General features: G+C 35.5%; 1 protein-coding gene across 1 annotated transcript in view; it reads left to right on the forward strand.

Annotated features, from left to right (window-relative positions):
* LOC148837765 (sorting nexin-18-like) overlaps positions 1–18,479 on the forward strand; it is a 32,558-nt gene extending 14,079 nt beyond the window's left edge. Inside the window, exon 2 of the mRNA XM_088911293.1 lies at positions 10,917–18,479. Coding sequence (XP_088767419.1) covers positions 10,917–11,170 — 254 coding nt within the window. The 3' untranslated portion in view covers positions 11,171–18,479. The remainder of the gene's footprint in view (positions 1–10,916) is intronic.
* The last annotated feature ends 582 nt before the right edge of the window (positions 18,480–19,061 follow it).

Below are 19,061 nucleotides of genomic sequence, written 5' to 3' on the forward strand. Positions count from 1 at the left end.
AAGGAATGCAAACACTGACTGTCCATGTCAACAGTACAGTATATGCCTCCGATTCAAATTTAAATCTGATTAAATGTTGTAATCTATTTGTAATGTGTATGTAAATATTACTATTCATTTTATCATCGGTGTCAATTTTAAAAACAAACCTTATATGATATATGGTTTATATGATGACCTTAAGTACCAGTAGGTTTGAGATACAGTACTAATTTAAAAATGTTCTGGAAGTAAGCAAATTGGATTTTTCCACATCTGAGTACTTGTCACAGCCACTCAATGCTTCCTTTTAAATCAGGTTGATGGGGCTACAGTTCTCTGCCTGTGATTGCTACACTATACTAATCGCTGGGATTCCATGTTGATGATCCATCCACTTTAATGGTTTTAGCCTGCCACATAATGCCTAAATGTATCTTTGCTTTTAAAGTGAAAATGCAGCTAAAGATTTAACTTTCTCACAATGGTTTTCTAATTTGAATTAGGAATATTATTTTTAATTCTACATTTCTGTGATAATCTGATCATGAGACAAAGCGGTGAGTCATAGTAGTGCCTCTTTAGATGTATTTTGACTCTCAATGAATGTGTCTCTGTCATGCCTTTAAATGGATAGCTCATGAGATTCATAGGAGAGTCATTATCTTTTAGTCCTAACCAGCTGTAGGCTGAGGAATTGAAACCAAGTTACACTTGATTCCTGAAGTGTGTTATCTGCAACATAAAGAATAATCTGGTTTGAGAAAAATTCAGATATAGTATTTCTGCATAAATAACATTCCTGGCTATTTTAAAATATTTAATTTCTTTTCATCATGCAGTTTTTGCGAAGATGATAAGAAGATATTAGTATTCATTTAATTCCATCAGAATAATTTATTTAAATTTGTAAGAACTGCAGAAATATTCTTGTACAGAGGGTCCGTTATTTAAACCAAACCTTCATTGTGTTTTTTTTAGAGAGTATTATTGTATTTGAGAACCTTTATCGTGATGTTTTCTTGTGGTTAATTTTTTGACATCTAACTAGATTGTCTTTCAGTCTTAAATTTCAGGAAAACACTTTTCTTCTTTTTTGTACAAAAATACCATTCAAAATAATGTTCTGTGTTACATATAAAAAATTAAATAAATAAAACAGGATTCAAATACGTTCAAAATAAGCTTCAAATAAGTCGCTTGAAATCCAACTGTGAACTCAGAATAGCAGCAAGTTAATGTTTCATTTGACTGTAGGATTTGCTATGAGCTGTGGTGATGAACATTTGATAAATAATAAACGTAGATTATCTCTCTTTAACTCTTTAACTGGGTTCACAAGACAATCTATGTATGAATAGGTTTAAAGGACGAGCTATTTGTTTTTAGGCTAAACAATTTTACGTAACCCAATTCATGAGCTGCTGATTGTTAACTAAACAGTTTTTCAAAGTAGCCCATATTTATTTCTGATAGGATTACAAGCTTTATCTCTTGTACAGTTTTTTTGAAAGACTACTATCTATATGGTGAGGTTTAAGCAAACCGAAAATATGCTGCAATGGCATATTAACTTGAACTGCAACTGTGCTAACTTTAGGCTAATAGACAAATGAATTGGAGCTTGTGGTATTTCCCTATTTCGGAAACCTATGTATAATTAACCAAATTAACCTTGTATAATTTGATAGGATATGGAAAGCTTCAGTGATTTTGGTAAGGGTAGCTCATTCTGACAAACTACTTTGACCGTTCGAACTACGGGTAGCCACCCGTCCTGAGCGGGTAGCTCAGTTTGTCAGAACACTGCTCACGCCACCGAACGCAATGCATTTGCTCAAGCATGCACATTGTACTGCCATGTAATCCTAAATCAACCACCTTAATTCTGCATGTTACGGTTTTATCTTTTGTTTTAAGAAAATTCTCCCACACTTTGCTTCTTTTTTGATCTTTCCGCCATTATTGTTAGTTTTTCTTCTTCAACCCGTTCTATAGTTATGACCCTCTTCAGGTTAAGTCATTAACTCACTGGAGGTTGGAAACCTGTTTGAAAATGTAAACGAAAAATCGACAACGAAAATTTGTCGACAATATCGAATAATCATTTCAGCCCTACCTGTGACCTTACCTCAGGCTAATGGGCAACCTGTTAATAGAACCACACTCAAAACATCAAAGAAAAGGAAGCATTTTAAAACTGTAAATTAGCTTTGATTGTACTGTACAAATGATAGCAGCGGAAGTAGGATGGTGATTGTGAATATTAAGTACAGGTTGATTTGGGATTGAGAGCCATTTTGAAAGCTCCTCAGAGGGTTTCAGGTTTGGGGAACAACATCACAAACTAATTTTAGGTAGATAAGGCTTCATTGATCCCAAAGGGAAATTGAAGCATTACAGCAGCCCAGCCCAAGAAAAGCAAGACAGATATCAGAATAAGTTAAAATTACTATAACTACAGTATTAGATTAATTAAATAAATATATAGAATACAAATTAAAATAGACTTGGCAGAATAAGTTTGTGCAAAATATGCTAATTGTCACTGTAAAACAATAAAAGATGTGCAAAAAGCGCATGGGTAAAATACCACAGTATAAACAGTATGTTAATGAAGTGTCCAAAAGTACATGAGTGCAACATGCTGCCCATAGATGAGCAGATGAAGGGCTAACTGGCCTAGCATAGGGCAGTGTTATACACCCTGACAGCCGCTGGGAGGAAGGACCTGCGGAAACGTTCCCTTGAACACCGTAGCTGGAGCAGTCTGTTACTAAAATAACAGTTTAATAACAGTCCCATGTAGCGGATGAGAGGCATTGTTCATGATGGCTGTGAGCTTGGTCAGCATTCACCTCTCAGCCACCACCTCCAGGGGGTCAAGGCTCAGCCCCAACAGAGAGCTAGCCTTCTTGATGAGTTTATTGAGTCTGTTTACATCTCTTGCCATGATGCTGCTGCCCCAGCACACAACAGCATAGAAGATGGGTGCTGCCACCCCTGATTCATAAAAAATTGCATTCCACATATACTAAAGGACCCGAGCCATATACATCATATACAAAGGACAACACCTCCTATGACACAATATTCTAATGTATAGTATAATGGGACACTAGTCTGGAAACTATTGAGTCAGGGGAATAGTGGCAACTACTGGTCCACTAAATTTACTTACTCCAAACAGTTTTTCCCTTTGAGATCTTCCATTTCAGTACTGACAATGCCCAGCCTTGGGCTTCTTAGGTCTGACAAAATCAAGCTACAAAGCTACAGAAAGACTGGGTCTTTGTCACAAGAATGACAATTTTTTTTTCAGGCTGCTATGAGACTTTCCTTTTACTACATCTTAAGTTGTATTTCAGTTACCTAGTTTAATAACTTGAAAAAAGCTTAAATTGTGTGCTCATTATAAAATTCACAAGGGTGAGTCACTTGTCAAAGCCTCTCCCTTTGCAGCTTTATCAGTGCTAAAACAGTCCTTTAACCTTTAGTGAAAATTTCATAACGTGAATTTCCTTGTAACATGGTCACAGTGAACTTCTGCTTCAGTCTGAGTACTAGTCTTTAAAATTCACAATGGATTTGAAGTACTTTTGTACTTTTGTTAAACTTTTATTTACAGGGGTTTATAACAGTTGCAAGTGCTTCTTTTAGAGCTTTGTTCCTCTTTTCTTTTGAGGTTGGTATTACATTTTAAATTTAATATGATAACTGGACACTATCATAAGTGTATATTTATTTTGTCAAGATTTTCAAGAAATAACTAAGAATATATTTTGGTATATCCACAGTTGACTTAAGCAGGCTGCAATGTCACCATACTGTATGATTCACTGCGGATTCTAGCCTTGATCCAGTTTAGTTCTACCTTGTGAATTTCAGAATATTTCATGGTCTGCTGGTGTGTGCTATGAGCTGTCATGGAGTGATTAAATAAGTGGGAATTGCAGTGCGAATCAAACCAGTACGAACAGTACATTGTTGTCAGTTTGGGTTTAATCACTCCCAAAATAAAGACTTGTTTAATTGAGTGGAAGAGTAGGTTTGCAAACATTTTGTATACAGAACAGGGGTACAATATTTAACAAATTTTATGCGAGACATTTTCTTTTTGTACCTTTCACCATTTAATTTCATAGTGTGGTTATATACTGTGTACTACTAGTACAAGCATCTTTCCTCAGTTGACACAGTGCCTAATTCAACACAGGCCTTGCTTTATAAAATATAAAATGCTTATTTATTCCTCTTTTTGCTACAAACTGCCAGACTTAGGAATTTGACAAAAAATGCATACATTCTATATATTGTCAAAAAACAAGTCTTTTCCCCCTTCCAACTTTTAATCACAAGGCACAGCAACAAAGATCCTTGCCAGGGCAGGCATCCAGGATCTTAACAATTAATGGGGTGTGCCTGTTGGTCAGTGGAACTGTTATAGTAGCTTCATTCTCTTCCAGAGCCAACACCACCTATTTCAGCATTCACTTGAGCTGCTTTTGAAGTGCCTTGAGTCTGAGACATCTGGGTTACCAACGAGAGAGGAAGATGCAGCCCTAGGGCCTAATGAATTGTGCCTGGGGGATGGGAGAAAGATTCTTTGCTTAAATGGAAGGAAATTAGGGTGCTTTATTTGAGCCTAGTCAGTCTTTCTTATGTATTAGTTATACTGAATAACAGTAAATAAGTATAATACAATACTGCAGTTTTAGGGGGCAATTGATATAATACTGTAGCTTTAAATTTTTGATTAAATGTATCTCCCTTTATTTATCCAAAGATGCAAAACAAAGAACACCTTTGATCAGAATATATGTTCTAGGTTGCAAATATGGCACTGTATTATTTATTTGGTTAACTAATTAATTAATTTCCTGTTAGTAACTGCTCTCAAGCAACAGTAGCACAGCAGAATAAATGGGCTGTACTGAAATACTGAATGGAAAGAAAGAAAAGTAACGTTAAAAGGCTGTGCTTTGTAAACACTCAATGCTGTGTACTATAAAACTGTAAAATGGAACTCTGTGCTCTGTGCAATGATAAGAATGTGCTCTAATAGGTTTATTTAATTGTCCACTATGTAGGGGGCCATTCAGAGATGTTGACACAGTCTGTCACAAATCTGTGTTTTGGACACTATAATTTGCCATTGTTGCACATACTGCATAAAACCTATAAAACATTATCCCATTATGAAATGTTTTATTACTTTAGATACAAATCTTTTATTTCAGTTATTTCAAGGGAATATGTAATTTAAGAATCCCTTGCATCTTTGTGTTTCGCTTTTCATCACAAATGATCTCAAATTCAAAAGGATCTTGTAGAAATTGCAGTACTATTATCTCTGCTTTAGTAGTATTGCAGTTTACTGCTCAATTTGGAAAAGGGGAATTCTGGAAGCATTAAAACAGTATTTGTAACTAACTATATGTTGTTTCCTTTAAAAAATAAAAGTAAATGTTTCCTGCTGGAAGCAAGTTAATTGCCAGCAGAGGATATTGGAATTTAGCTATTGGGGAAAATGTAATCTTCCACAGTCATCTGATGTTTAGCTTTAAACCTCTGACATATTGATGGGAAGTAAGGGGTCTGCGACAGTTAACTGTAATAGTGAAATCACAACAAAGTCAAATATGCAGTAATATTCCACTCATGAGTACGAGTGTAACAAAATTCTTGTGCATAGAAAAGGGATGTTCATGTTCTTGAGTACTAAGAAAGAAAAATGCTAGTCCTCTTTTCTTACTCCTAGACCCAAACACATTTCTCTGATAATTCCAGTTATTTCTCTGATATTATACAGGAAATAAGAACCTGGGTAGTAAGCAGAATTTCAGAGGGACAGGACACAGGGTTATCTTTATTTATTTGCTGTCTCAGCTTTGTAGGAATCTTCCATTGGGGCCTTGATTTAAGCTCTTTTGACATTTGCCACCATATAATTAGTGGTTGACTGAAGTGCATGTTACAAGTCAATGCTTTTTTAAAGCAAACCAGGGGTTAAGCTTTGTGACCATAGGTATGTTGAATTGCCTGCCTGCTAGAAGAGGGTTAGCATTCTAAAATGTTACAAGTCTGAACACCTCAGAGCTGTTAATACTAAATATTTTTGAACTTTTCAAATCAGAAATACCTTTTTTCCATGTTTCTAAATTCTAAAACCAGTTCTGTGTATTTGGTACAGAGAAGAAGCTTCTGATATTTACAAGACAAATTTAGAAGAAATAATAAGACAATTGTAAAAGAGAAACAATCCAGGTTTGCTTAAGTTGGAATATTTCATTAGGGTAAATACTTCATTTTTAAAACAAAGTTCACTTGCCTTTTGAGCCTTCATGTCTGGGTACTACCTGACTGGGATCAGGATTCCCAAAGCAGGAGGATAGATATAACAAATAATTGGCAATATCAAATTAAATAACAGACATGCTCACATGACAGACATGCTCACATGCTCACACCTGATGAAGGCTTCATAGTCGAAATGTTGTGTTTTCTCTCTTCTCTTTTCAGCATGGGATAAACCTGTTAGTTGTTCCTTTAAATAAAACATGAACATCGGAACACCCACATTTTCTGGTTAGTTGATTATTCTTTGTTAAAAGCAATGGAATGTGTATTGTCAATATAGAAAACAAAAAACATTTTTAAACATTTTTTTAAAAAACTTATCGGCAAAATATTACAATACATTTTACATGAAAATGTGTTCAATAATTCAAGAATTCAATATATTGTGTGAAAATAGTCTGGTATTGGTTGTGATTATAAGTGTAGAAGTCAAAATTGATTATGACATGGATTTAAAATACCAGACAGCACACCCCTTTAGTCATAATGAAAACTGACCAGACTGATCACATAGTTTCTTTGCTTCTCTGTCACAGGGAGATGGTGAAAGACTGGGGAAGCACAAATATAAAAAACAAATATTTTTTTTACAACCCGTAAACATACAAACTATTATTTAGACAATTACAAAGACTGAGTTCCTGAGTCCGTGTTTTCATTAGACAAAAGCTACCCTCTCTTATTCACTCAAATATGGACCACCCTAGTAGCAAAGTCATCAACATCGCACCATATAGGAGAAATACTGCTTGTTTTACAGTAAAAGACCTCCCACAGATCAGTCTGCTCTCTTAAAATTAATATTACATTTCAATAACAATTTCTTAAAGGCTTTGTCTGTTAGGTTTCTCTCTCAAATAAAAAAATCCATTAACTTATAAATCTATTTCTGGGCTCTTTTTTAACAGTTATTTTGCTTTTATTAAGTGCAACTCCCATCCCACTGGAGAGAAAACACTTAAGCAATTATAGAACAAAACAGACCACATATGCATTGGGGAGCCCAACACAAACCGCACATAGTTCCAAAACATTATTTGTGGAGTACTCCATGTAAATGCATGTAAATAAGTGCACAATACCCTGGATGTACAGAGCTGACGGGTGGGATCTGTTGATAACCTCATCTGAAACTGAAACTGATAAGCTGATATGTTACTTTCTGATGATGCAAAAATATTACCTCAGTTCACCTCTCAAATTGCTGTAATGTTTTATTTAATCTGTGCTCTTCTTACCTCAGAAGGTCTCTCCTATTATGCTTTAGATGTCAAAGTGTAGACCACATTGCTGGTACTTTTGATCTGAAGAAAGGTGGAATTCACTCACAGGAGAATGAGTATTAAAATTGTATTAAAGTAAAGTCTTCCTAGACCAGCAATTTACCTCTTTTCTTGCAGACTCACAAACGTGATTGGGCATTTTCCTTCATCTCCACCCAATTATACCATCCCATTTAGGGAACACGTTAAGTATGTGTAGCTAGGGATGGCTGGCACCTACTGTATTTCCTGTTTCTATCTCACTACAACTTAGCTCTTAGGCCATCCCTTACTAAGTAACTCACTATTAACTTACTACTTCACGTAGCTACAGTGTAAAAGCAGTACATATTTTATTCATGAATTTACTGTCTTCAATGCTACAGATTAAAATAATTTACAGAGAATCATAACTAACTTCCACCTTTTCATTTTCTAACAGTTTGTACAGGTATGGCAAACTGGTAACTTTTTACTTTTTTCTTTCTTGATTTTTCATGTGAGGCTAATCACCTCACACCCTTGCCACTTCAAGTTAAAAAAGAAGCCACAACTTTAGACACAAGGGTCAAAGTCAGGATGGAAATAGGCCAAAATCAAAGGGCCATATCAGTTCAAATTAATCAAAAAAATCTGAGCAAGCAGGGCAGAACATAATGAAAGAACACTGAAGATACAGTAGCAAAGTTGGTAATACTACACAATTTTAGAAAATGACTTTCATGTTTTACATATAGTCTTTTGTTTCCAAGAATAAATCACTTTGGAGCTGCCGTTTACACTTTATATTGTCAATGAAATCTCTGAAAAATCCAACATTGTATTTCAGGCTTTGCATAAGAACTGCAAAACACTTGAGGGTGTGAACATGCAAAGTCCAGAAGTGAAAAGTACAGAGATGACCCCACTTGACCCTTGACAAGAGGAACTCTGATGTGACATGTTATAAACCTCGCTCTCATCTGCTTAGTTAGACATATTGTGTTTTGTTCTAAGAAGCAGGTCAAAGTACAGTAAGTCACTTCACAAGTGGACTACACCAGTGTGCTACAGTGCAAGGTACTCCTGGTGACAGATTGTAGCATAACATTTCACCAAGGGCTATATGTAAGACTGAATTTTGTGGAGGTACCTGGTACAGTGACTATCGAAGTAATAAGTGACCATAAAGCAAAGATCTGATAAACGGTTGGCTGCAAGTACACGTTTTACCATTTCTTTAAGAACAATATAAGATGTATATTAACACTATTTTTTCATTGGGTATGTAGCTACTTAGCTGAGGAGAAAAAATGGAAGAAGCAAAACCTTCTGATCAGCTACACATCCTTTGTTACACAAAAGCATAATATGTATTATACAGTATATCCAATTTTCTTTTGTTTCCTTTTCTTATTTGCAGTATTACAGTTTGTTTTATTCTAGGTAATTACAACTAGTTCTCCGGCATAGGGAGCATATTTCTCCCCGTCACCTCAGTGTTAGCCTGTTGAGTAGTTTGCTTTAAGAGTATGCTATTCATGCCAAGACATTTTATGAAAAGTAGTACAGCAATTGCTCAGTAATTTTCTCGACAATATCTTCCTGATGGCATTTTATGTTTTATGATTCCACTTTTTATGTACTGTGCTGCAAACTTGAAAACCATACAACCTTAATCATCAGTTCCAGACAAATTATTTGTAGTGTATGAGTGTTTTGTCTTGAAATTATTAAAATCACCCTGATATGAAGTCTGTAGTACTAAAGAGACAGATAGGTACAGTGACCTTGCAGGGAACACAATGTCCCATTTATTGTATGGCATTTAATCAGAATTATTATTCATAACTTTGCTTATACCTAGAAGACTTAGTTATAGTCCTTAGTAAATGGTATTAAGCGATAAACTGTCTTATTTATGTGGTAAGACTTTTGAAAGACTTTTTACTGAATCATCCAATATTTATTGTATAAATTCTTTTTCACTGTGAATTACAGTTAAACCCATGATAACAGCTGTTACATAATTTGTCATGCATTTAGCTCATTTCCTGCTTCTTCTTCCTGATTTTAACAGAAAAAATGGGAATGTTTAAAAGTGGTGTTAATGAACCTAAAGCATAACTGGTTATAAAACTGTGAATAAAGAGGTTTTTAATTGAGACAAACTGCTTAGTCAATTTATCAATGCTGAGTCAGTAGGAAGGTTAAAGACCCTGAACTTGTAGGTCTTGAAGGAGTCCCTGGATTTTAACCAAATGACCAATATCAGCCATTAGGTACTGTATGTAGCCTATCTATGATTACTAAACATAATGTTTTTTTGGCAAAAAATACTTAATATCACATCAACCCCTACCTTTCAGTTTTAAAGAAGCAAATATGTGTTTGAGAGATTTCCTACCTTGCCTTCTTCAATACTGTTATTTGTTGTACAATGGGAAATTTCATTTGGGCATGCCAAGTGTCATAACCTAGAATTGAGTGTTTTTCCCATTTCTGAGAATCTTTAAGCAAATGGTGAAACTCATACTGTATATATGTTAAGATAACACTAAATGTCTTCCTCTCTTTACTTTTACCATGGCCGTTCCATAGAAGAAGAAGAAATAAACCGATTTTACATAGTTCTTGACTTTTATTTTGGTTCTGGAAACCATTCTGTAAATCAAATGTTACTTGTCAAATTTCACTCTTAAGCTATCTGCACTGTTTTTTAATTTTTACATATTTAATATTTTCTGTTGAGAGTAGTGGAGATTATTTAATGCTTTGTTCTACTGGCATAAGTCATTTTTATGTATAATTCATAAAACTCAGAATTTTTCATTTATGAAGGTTTTATGTAAAGTCGAATTTGTGTAAGTGGTACCTAACCCAGGCAGTGCCTGTATAGATGAACAAACATTTCTGCTTTAACCTTTCTATAGGGAACTGTTCCATACAGACTTTCATCACTATTGTCTGTTACAGTCATGCATTTTTGTAGAACCTTCCTGTTTTATAATAGGACACTTTGTCTCACTTTGGGCTGAGGATTTTATTTGTTCTCTTAATGTCAACATTACAGTTTTCTGCAGCTATTTTTAACAAGAGCTTTGAACAATAGTTTTTCAAGCAAAAGATAAATATTAGAATCATGTGACATGCTCATTCTACTGGAAACAGAATGAAGTCATCCTTCCACCTCCTTATAGCTATTAGGAAGCAAACTAAAAACCTAAAAAAGCAGACTAGCTTGAAGAACGGTTTAGATGTTTGTATTTCACCTGTTAGAGAATGAAATGTTTTATTTACCTGACACTCTGAAACTCAAGAAACTTTTGTCCGCAGGAGCCCTAACCAAAGTGAAGGAGAGCCAGAAGCATGTGGAGGAGGGGAAGATGGAGTCTCCGCAGGCTGAGGGCATCAACGAGCGCTGCAATATCATCTCCTTCGCCACGCTAGCGGAGATCCAGCATTTCCACCAGATCCGTGTACGGGATTTCAAGGCACAGATGCAGCATTTCCTACAGCAGCAAATCTCCTTCTTCCAGAAGGTGACGCACAAGCTGGAGGAGGCCCTGCAAAAATACGACAATGCCTAGACCCTAGATGGCTTTTCACCTCTCCCCAACTTGTGGCCTTTCACTTCTGAAAAAAGCCAGATGGAATTAATAAGCATTGCTTTAGCAATACAATCTTTACAGAGAAAAGCACCCCCCACCTACTGCATTCAAGCAAATTCTTACCAGCATCTTGAATTCATGACTTCTGATTACCTCTGTCGTGGCAGTTCTGGAAAACAAAGTGGTTTGCAGGCGTTTTAGCTCCTCCTTAGTGTGCAGAAGAACATTTCAAAGACATTTGAGGTTCCATATTTGAAGAATAACCTTGCTACAGTAAAATCTGCAGAGTTTTTATTCCCAAGATAAAAATCACTGCAGTGTTTGGTAGGTAGGTGTGTAGGTGAGTGGAGGGGAGGTTTTAACATATTCCTGTATTAGAAAAAAAATATATTGTGAAGGCAAGTTATATTTTTGCTTACACTACCAATGTAACTGTTGAAGACTGTAATATTATAAGCCTTATTTCCTTGTTCAGAAACATCTTTTGATATTTAGTACTTACTAAGCACCCAGAAGGGTACTCAGATTAAAAGTATATAAACCATACCGTTGACTGGCCTTTATCCGTTGCCTTGGATAATCAATCTGGATGAACATGATCCCTCATAATCTTTAAAAAGTAAAGAAAAAATGTTTACAGTTTACTACCAGAGCAGTTATTGCTACTGTCTTGTGCCTTTTAACTTCCTGTCTTTATTGTTCCTGACTTAATAGTGTGATCTTAAACAATCAAGATGCAAAAACAGAACTTCCTGGCCCTGTAAGTTAGTTTAGGAATAAGAATCTGATGTCTTGATAATTTAAGCTGTCGTTTATGATTCTTTTCCTTTGGGGAAAATTCTAGACAGCTGTTCTGCATATATACTTATGCATAACTCAGTATATACAGAAGAGAGATTAAGAACGAGGATGCTTCACAGGATGGTTTTCATTCTCTTTAAACAGTGAAACTCAGGATTGGGGGGTCAGCTAAAAATTACAAAAAAAGGACTGGAATGAAAGTATTGGAATATAAAGACTTTGCATGTTTTTTTGGATGCACCAGCAATCACTGACTGTGTAACCTCACCATAAATACTCATAACACTGCCAGTAATGCCGGTAATAGTTTGTCCTTGTGGGGTAGGGTTTGCTGGTTATAGGGCTTGCTGTTAACCAAATCCAGTGGTTTGTGCACCCCAAGTGAAATGTAGCCAATTAGTCAGAATCGTAGTTCTTCAAGGCAGAAGAACAGTCGGGCAATACACATTGTGAGATGAATGCTCAATATCTGAAACATTCTACTGTAATTTGTAGTGCAGGAGGCACGAAATACGGTTTAGTATAGCAACTGCAAAAACACAATAAACTCCATCACAGATTGGTCGTGTTGTGTTTCTATTGTTGAGGTGTTACCCTCACTACAAAGGAGAATATTTCACTCATTCTTGTAGAGAACAGCTTAGTCAAAGTGAGAAGTGGATAGAAAGATGCAGCTTTAGGTTTGGATAAATTCCATAGAGAGCATTCTGTCAAATTCTGTATTATTCCATTAAGGTGCATGTGATTTCTTATCTGTGTAATGCACATTAGATTATTTCATTATGAAAGTATAAATGTCAATCATTTATTCTCTCAGGTTACAATTCTGCAGTGAATAACGAAAACCATACTCGTGGTATAATGTCGGTGTTGTTGAGAAAATACTATGTTAAACATTAGGCTGAGCTCTTGGGTTCAAAATGCACACTTAGAGAATCTCTTTCCATGAAAGTCATTCAAGAGTTTAGATCTGCAGTCAAGCATATTTTTTACAGTGAGTGAATGTACAGTATACCTCCAAACATCATTGTTCCATTTTATAGAAAATAATAGCTAAGAGTGAAATTAGTGAATTGAGGCGAATGCATTTATCCTCAAGAAATTTAAAATACAGAAACAAAACCAAATGTGAAATATTGGCCAAATAGCCAGTTGTTAGCTCAGAACTCCACTTTACATTTACGTGAATTTATAGAAGAAAATGTTCAATTTAGTTCTTCATGTATGGAACACAAGAAGGTAAATGAAAAAAAGAAAATGCTTGCCCTCTCTTCATCTATGATCAGCACTCTTCGACAGTGCTTGAATTGCTTTTGCTTTGATGGTGAGGAACTATGGATGTAACAAAAAAATGAAATTGTTGAGAAATGTGCAGGTTTTTCTTTAGTATTGTAACTGCTTAAGCCTAGAAGTTGCAAAGATAAAGATCTCTCAAACTTGTAACCTGAAGAGTACAGACCTACACAAGTGAGCTGAAACTAATCTTTCTAAATGTTGAAACTGTATACTGGTTTTAATGTTCAGGATCTGAATTAAAAGACAAAACGTTTTATACTGGTGCTTCAAATTTCTGCATTTTATCCTTGTTGAGGTTGTGAATTTTTTTTAACAAGGACATGCTGGGTAATTTCATGATGTTGAAGCAGAACACTATTTCTTAAACTAATAAAAATATTTCCTGTACTCTTTTATAAAATGAGGCAAAATACTAAATACTAGTCTACTGATTTTTTATTTCAAGGGATCTCTAATGGCTCTGTACTTACAGTGTAAATGCTTTTTTTATAATAGTTGATAGAGAAAATGGATAGTGGGATATGCTATTAAAATCAGCCTTGTATGTGGTAAAAGTCATGAACTTTGTCTTACTCATCATGCTGCTGAATACACAGTGCAAGACAGACGCTAGGTTTGGGAAATGAGATCACATTTAAAGAAATCCAGTCTCAAGGCATTTCGCATATCTGAAACAGGAAGTGTGTCAGTCTTTGCAACGTGGAGAACAGCTGACGTTGAATAAATGCATAGAATGACAACATTTTTTTATTGCTGAATAAGCCACAGTTAATATTAGGCTTAAACACTTGAGCCAAAGTGAGTTCTGCATTATTTGAAAATTTTGAAGAATACCTTAATTTTAGTTCACATCTAGCGCTAAGAAAAGATATATACAGCATATTAAGTACACCGATGATCCTATAGCATGTGCTCTGACAAATGAATCTCTAGACAAATGTCAATGTATTTATTAGAGAAGATGGGACTTAAATGTTAACACAACATTTAGAAGGTTTACATTTTCCATCGCTAAGCTCCAAATGTACACACCCCTGTACCATCATTTAAAATTCATGATTAGTCTGAAGAATGTAGAGCACATCCTACACCTTGGGAGCTACTTTCACAGACCTTTGATACAGATGAGTCCAGCATCCCCGAAAAACTGTTAAAGCAGCCTTGTGATGAAGCAGGTTTTGAGGGTAGCATAAAAATAAAACCATGGTGTCCTGCAGAACAGCCATTATTCCTACTTTACTGTACTTTACTGAGGCTAAAACATGGACAACATATTTCACTCTTTGTGGAAAATGTCACAAATCAACATCAATGTTAGTACTTTGCCTGGGAGAGAACACTAGTGATTAAACTAGCATTTCAAACATATTGTAAAAGCAAACTAGAAGAAAGCCAACATCAATATCAGCTCCTTGGAGATTATGGCCCTTGGTTAGAATGAAAGGGAGAAAGAATATCTGGGAATCAAAGGTATGTTAATGAGGAAGCCAGAGTGTGCAAACTCCATATTGGTCAGATCAGTCACTTTTGGGTTCATGTAAGATGATCATTCTTCACTATCAAAGATATTAGTCAAAATATATTTTCTTTGCAATGGCCTCAGTGCGTTGCACAGCTCTGGCATTCAGTATCTATCCTGAACCCTTGCCTAAGAATGGACAAATAGGAAAACACTAAGTTTGCAAAAATATGTATTTCAGTAATGCCTGGGATCAAGTTTTCCAGTTTCATATACTGTTTGTATTAATACTGTAGATTGGGTAGATGCCCTAGCTGTCGACAGAGCTGTGAATGAGACTAATGTCGTATTTGTGACAGTGAACTTTCCATCGGAATGTTGGCAAAACATAGCTGATATTGCCAGCAATCCGTGGTGATTTGCTTAAGATATTCACTCAGGTTTCCTGTGTTGTAGTAAAACAGAATATAAACTGATTAAAAGCCATGAGGGTTTTGCAGTGTCTCACCTTTACAAATAAGTCTAATGAGAATCACATAATTTGCATGTGATAACATTTTTCACCTGCAGAACTGGTTAGTCTGCTGAGTACTGATGTGTTACTTGCAATTTAGTGTTTTCGATGTATTTGAAAGGACAGAAGAAATGGTTATTTCCATTATTATTTACTTAATGTAATGTTCTTTAAAAATCAGTAAAAATCCTTTTTACTGCTGTCCCCTTAGTGTAATTTTGCCAGAGATCTTAAATTTTAAGGAACATCCTTTATTTTTATAATTGCTTGTCCTGTCCTCAATCTTTTTCAGAGTTCACTGTAGCATAGAGACATTTTCTACTATTGTTCACATGCACAAATCCTAAATATTAGATTAATGTTTAAATTGTTGGGACAAGTGTCTTCTTCCAGCAACACATACAAAGTGATTAAAATAAAATGTAAAAATGAAAAGTAGGAGACCACAAGTATCTGCATGCTATTATGCGGCATCAAATTTCTGTTTGCATGTTCTGTACAGTTTTGATATTAAATCTCAGTTCAATAAGTAAATTAAACCTAAAAACCTGTAGAAATAATCTAATCTATCAGTAAATTTTGACTTCAGCCTTTTTAAAGTTTTGGAAACCATGGGAATGAAAACCTTTTATGTGGGATTAGGTCTTCTGCAAACTGAAGTTTTGGTTGGCTTTATGAATTTATCCATGAGATTAATCGTAATAAATGTCAAATTAAACAGCAAGTGTGTTTTGGAATGATATCTTTATATAAATTAAAGTTTCTGTCTAAAATACTACTGACTGTCTCTGGCATTGTAGAAAACATGGTCTTGTTTTAGATCATATGATACTGCATTAAAGGAAATGCTTCCCATCTGCTTTGTAACAGCCGGAAAACAAATGGTTCGCAATGCTGAAAAGTTGCTGATGCAAGCTGAAAGCCGTAACTCTGGCTTAAGGTTTTCATTTTGTGGGAGTTAAGTACGATTCATTGTCTGTGAAAGAATCCTATTGGTACAATGTCTGACAGTGGCACTGATAACAAAAACCTTTTGTGGTTAAGAAAAGTCATTTGAAAATACAGTCTTCATTTGAAGAAAGCTTTTTACATGAAGAAGTCTTTTTTTTGTTGCAGAGACAGTACTTAATGTGGATTTGCTTGCATGTGTTGCTTTCTTCACACTCACTGTAGTAAAATATGAAATTTGAACGTACCAATTCAAATAATTTAGCTTGTTTAAAGCTAGTTAAATGCTCTTAAGTTACAATACCTCTTACATTCTGCTTTCATAACTTGTGGCATTTGTTAGGGGAAACTACATCAGCCAGGAGTGTAACAGTCAGATGATACAGTATATGAGGTTTCAGTGACATGGGCCTCTCCTTTAGCTTTTCGGGTTTTCAGTTGGCTGAAATTCCTGCCTTGTACCCTCCTCAGTGTTTGGCACTTCTCCACAGGCCAGAGCTGGTATGACGGGCTGCACAATGGTTGTGACTGCAACCAGGCCCAACCTTGATGGGGGCCCAGTGCTGGAGCAAGGGGGGCCGATACCTAAATCGCCTTCCCCCTGCAAAGCAAAACTCCAAGAGGGTGCCCAAAATAACAACTTGCAACTTGCACCAGGGCCCAGGTGAATGAAGCACTGCTACTGGCTATAAATAACAGCTCCTGCCAATTTATTTCCCAAGTAGTTTTAGGACTATGAAATCCTTCTGCATCTATTATGAAAAAGAACATTTGATAAGATGCAGGGATGATGAGCTGCTTTGAGCTCTTCTAGTTAAAAAATGAGGCAAAAGGCCAAAAGACTGCTGGCCTTTTGTTCTTTAGAACTGTTCATTGTACACTTTTCCTAGCACTTTCCTCTTTGCATTACACTCCTCCAAGTTTTGATGCCACAATGGTCATGTTTAATTTCTAATTTAAATTAATAAACAATAAAGAATAAGTTTTGGACTGTGGGAGGAAACCCTCACAAACACAGGTGGTCTCTACACATATAGTACCCCAGTCCAGAAATGGGTCCAGATCCCCAGCACTGCAAGGCATCAATGCTAACCACTGCACCTCTGTGCCTCCCACAGTTCAAGGTATTTCACACAAAAACAATTCACTGTACTTGATCATTTCTTTAACATGAACACCTTATGGAAGGAATCATCTGAGAAGTGAAATAGCTTCAGACTTTTGTTGCTAACCCATTTGAAAGAAAAATGCGTAGAAATACTGTTTTCATTATTACCACATAAACATGCTGATACCCTTTGTCATAAAATGCTTAGTTAATCTGATTTGCAAAGAGTCACTTTTTACTTGGTGAATTTCTTCTACGTTATGTCTTATTAATTTTTTTTCCCAATACCTGAGTGCCTTAGAATCTAATTATTGCATTAACAATAGCTTCTGTTCTATTAGAAAAAACACACTCTATATACAGTATTTATGTTACTCACTGTAGCTTTCTCACCTTTGTTAACCTATGTAACACACTGAATTATTTCCCACCAAAATTTTAGGTCTGGTAGTCTAGTGAAATAATACGGTAAATGCAAAACGTTAGTTTTTATGTCTGTGTCTGCATGCCACTTCTCTATGATGAATTTCTGTTTTCCATTATCTTTTCCTTGATATCCTTTGATCTGTAATATTTTTTACTTTTGCTACCCTTTGAATTTTTCTGACATATTTCCCCAGTGCCTCAAGGATGACAGGATTGGATCTGATTTCTTTTTCCATGTTTTTCAAGTTTTATGTCTTAGGGGCTTTTTACTATATTTACAACAGTATTTACTCCAGTCCATATTTAAGAAAGTTAATGAGGGACAACAACATCTAAGAATCAGATGCTTTGTGAAAGTCTGAGTATTTTTGAGTAGGGCAGTTTTGGTTTAACCCAAAAGGGGGGCAGCCACGTGGGCATAGAAAGAGGAGAGTTAAACCCAATTCAGAAAGAGGAGCCAAGCAAGGAGTAGCTATAAGGTGGATATGAGGTGGAGGAAGGCTGCATGAATTGTGAACAGAGGTGTTTGAGACATACATGGCTTATTTCAGTAATGATGATGATTAGGAACAGCTGGGTGAGATTGTCTTGTCATCAATATCCCTCCCAAAATTCTTGTTAACCTATATGTAACTGCCTCTTTTCTTCTGGTGCATCCCATTGATTGAAAGGAATATGTTCAACATTGTTCTATCAGAATTAAATAAAAAGCCTTTTGCAAACAAGAAAGCATAAACCAGAAGTGTGAAGTTATTTAAAACAGAAGAATCTGAAAATGTTTATTTTGTGGGTCACCTTCCATGAAATGCACAATCCCTGTTTTAGAAGCACAGATCCATCTATTCCTTAATAATATATAGATTTATACAACAATAGCTGCTTTTTGAATTATGAACAGATCATTAAAATGTATTATGCAGAATAATCTGGTCAAGTGAATTATGAATTTTGGGCTTACTTGTAGCAGCAGAACTGAAAGTTATTCCTCTGTCATCTTGGGATAGATCTTTGCAATATACTGTGCATAGAGTACAAATTTTAATGGGCTTCCTTCCACTACGTAAGTTCAGTGTTAATGCTGGTGGTAAGTCATCTGTTGGATCAAGATCTGATGCATGCAGAAATTAATTTAAAAGCAATCAGCAATCATTGACTCTTTTGATTCTCATTTAATTCTAAATATTATATAGTTACTGTCAAACATCCAGTAGCTCTTAAACTAATTTTGAGAGATATACTGTAGCTACAACAGGAACTGAAAATGACAAATGACATATATACAAAATATACAATTTCTTACCTTCTAAAAGTGTTGTGA

This window comes from Atractosteus spatula, chromosome 3, assembly GCF_055471065.1.
Source record: "Atractosteus spatula isolate fAtrSpa1 chromosome 3, fAtrSpa1.hap1, whole genome shotgun sequence".
Classification (NCBI taxonomy): Eukaryota; Metazoa; Chordata; class Actinopteri; order Semionotiformes; family Lepisosteidae; genus Atractosteus; species Atractosteus spatula.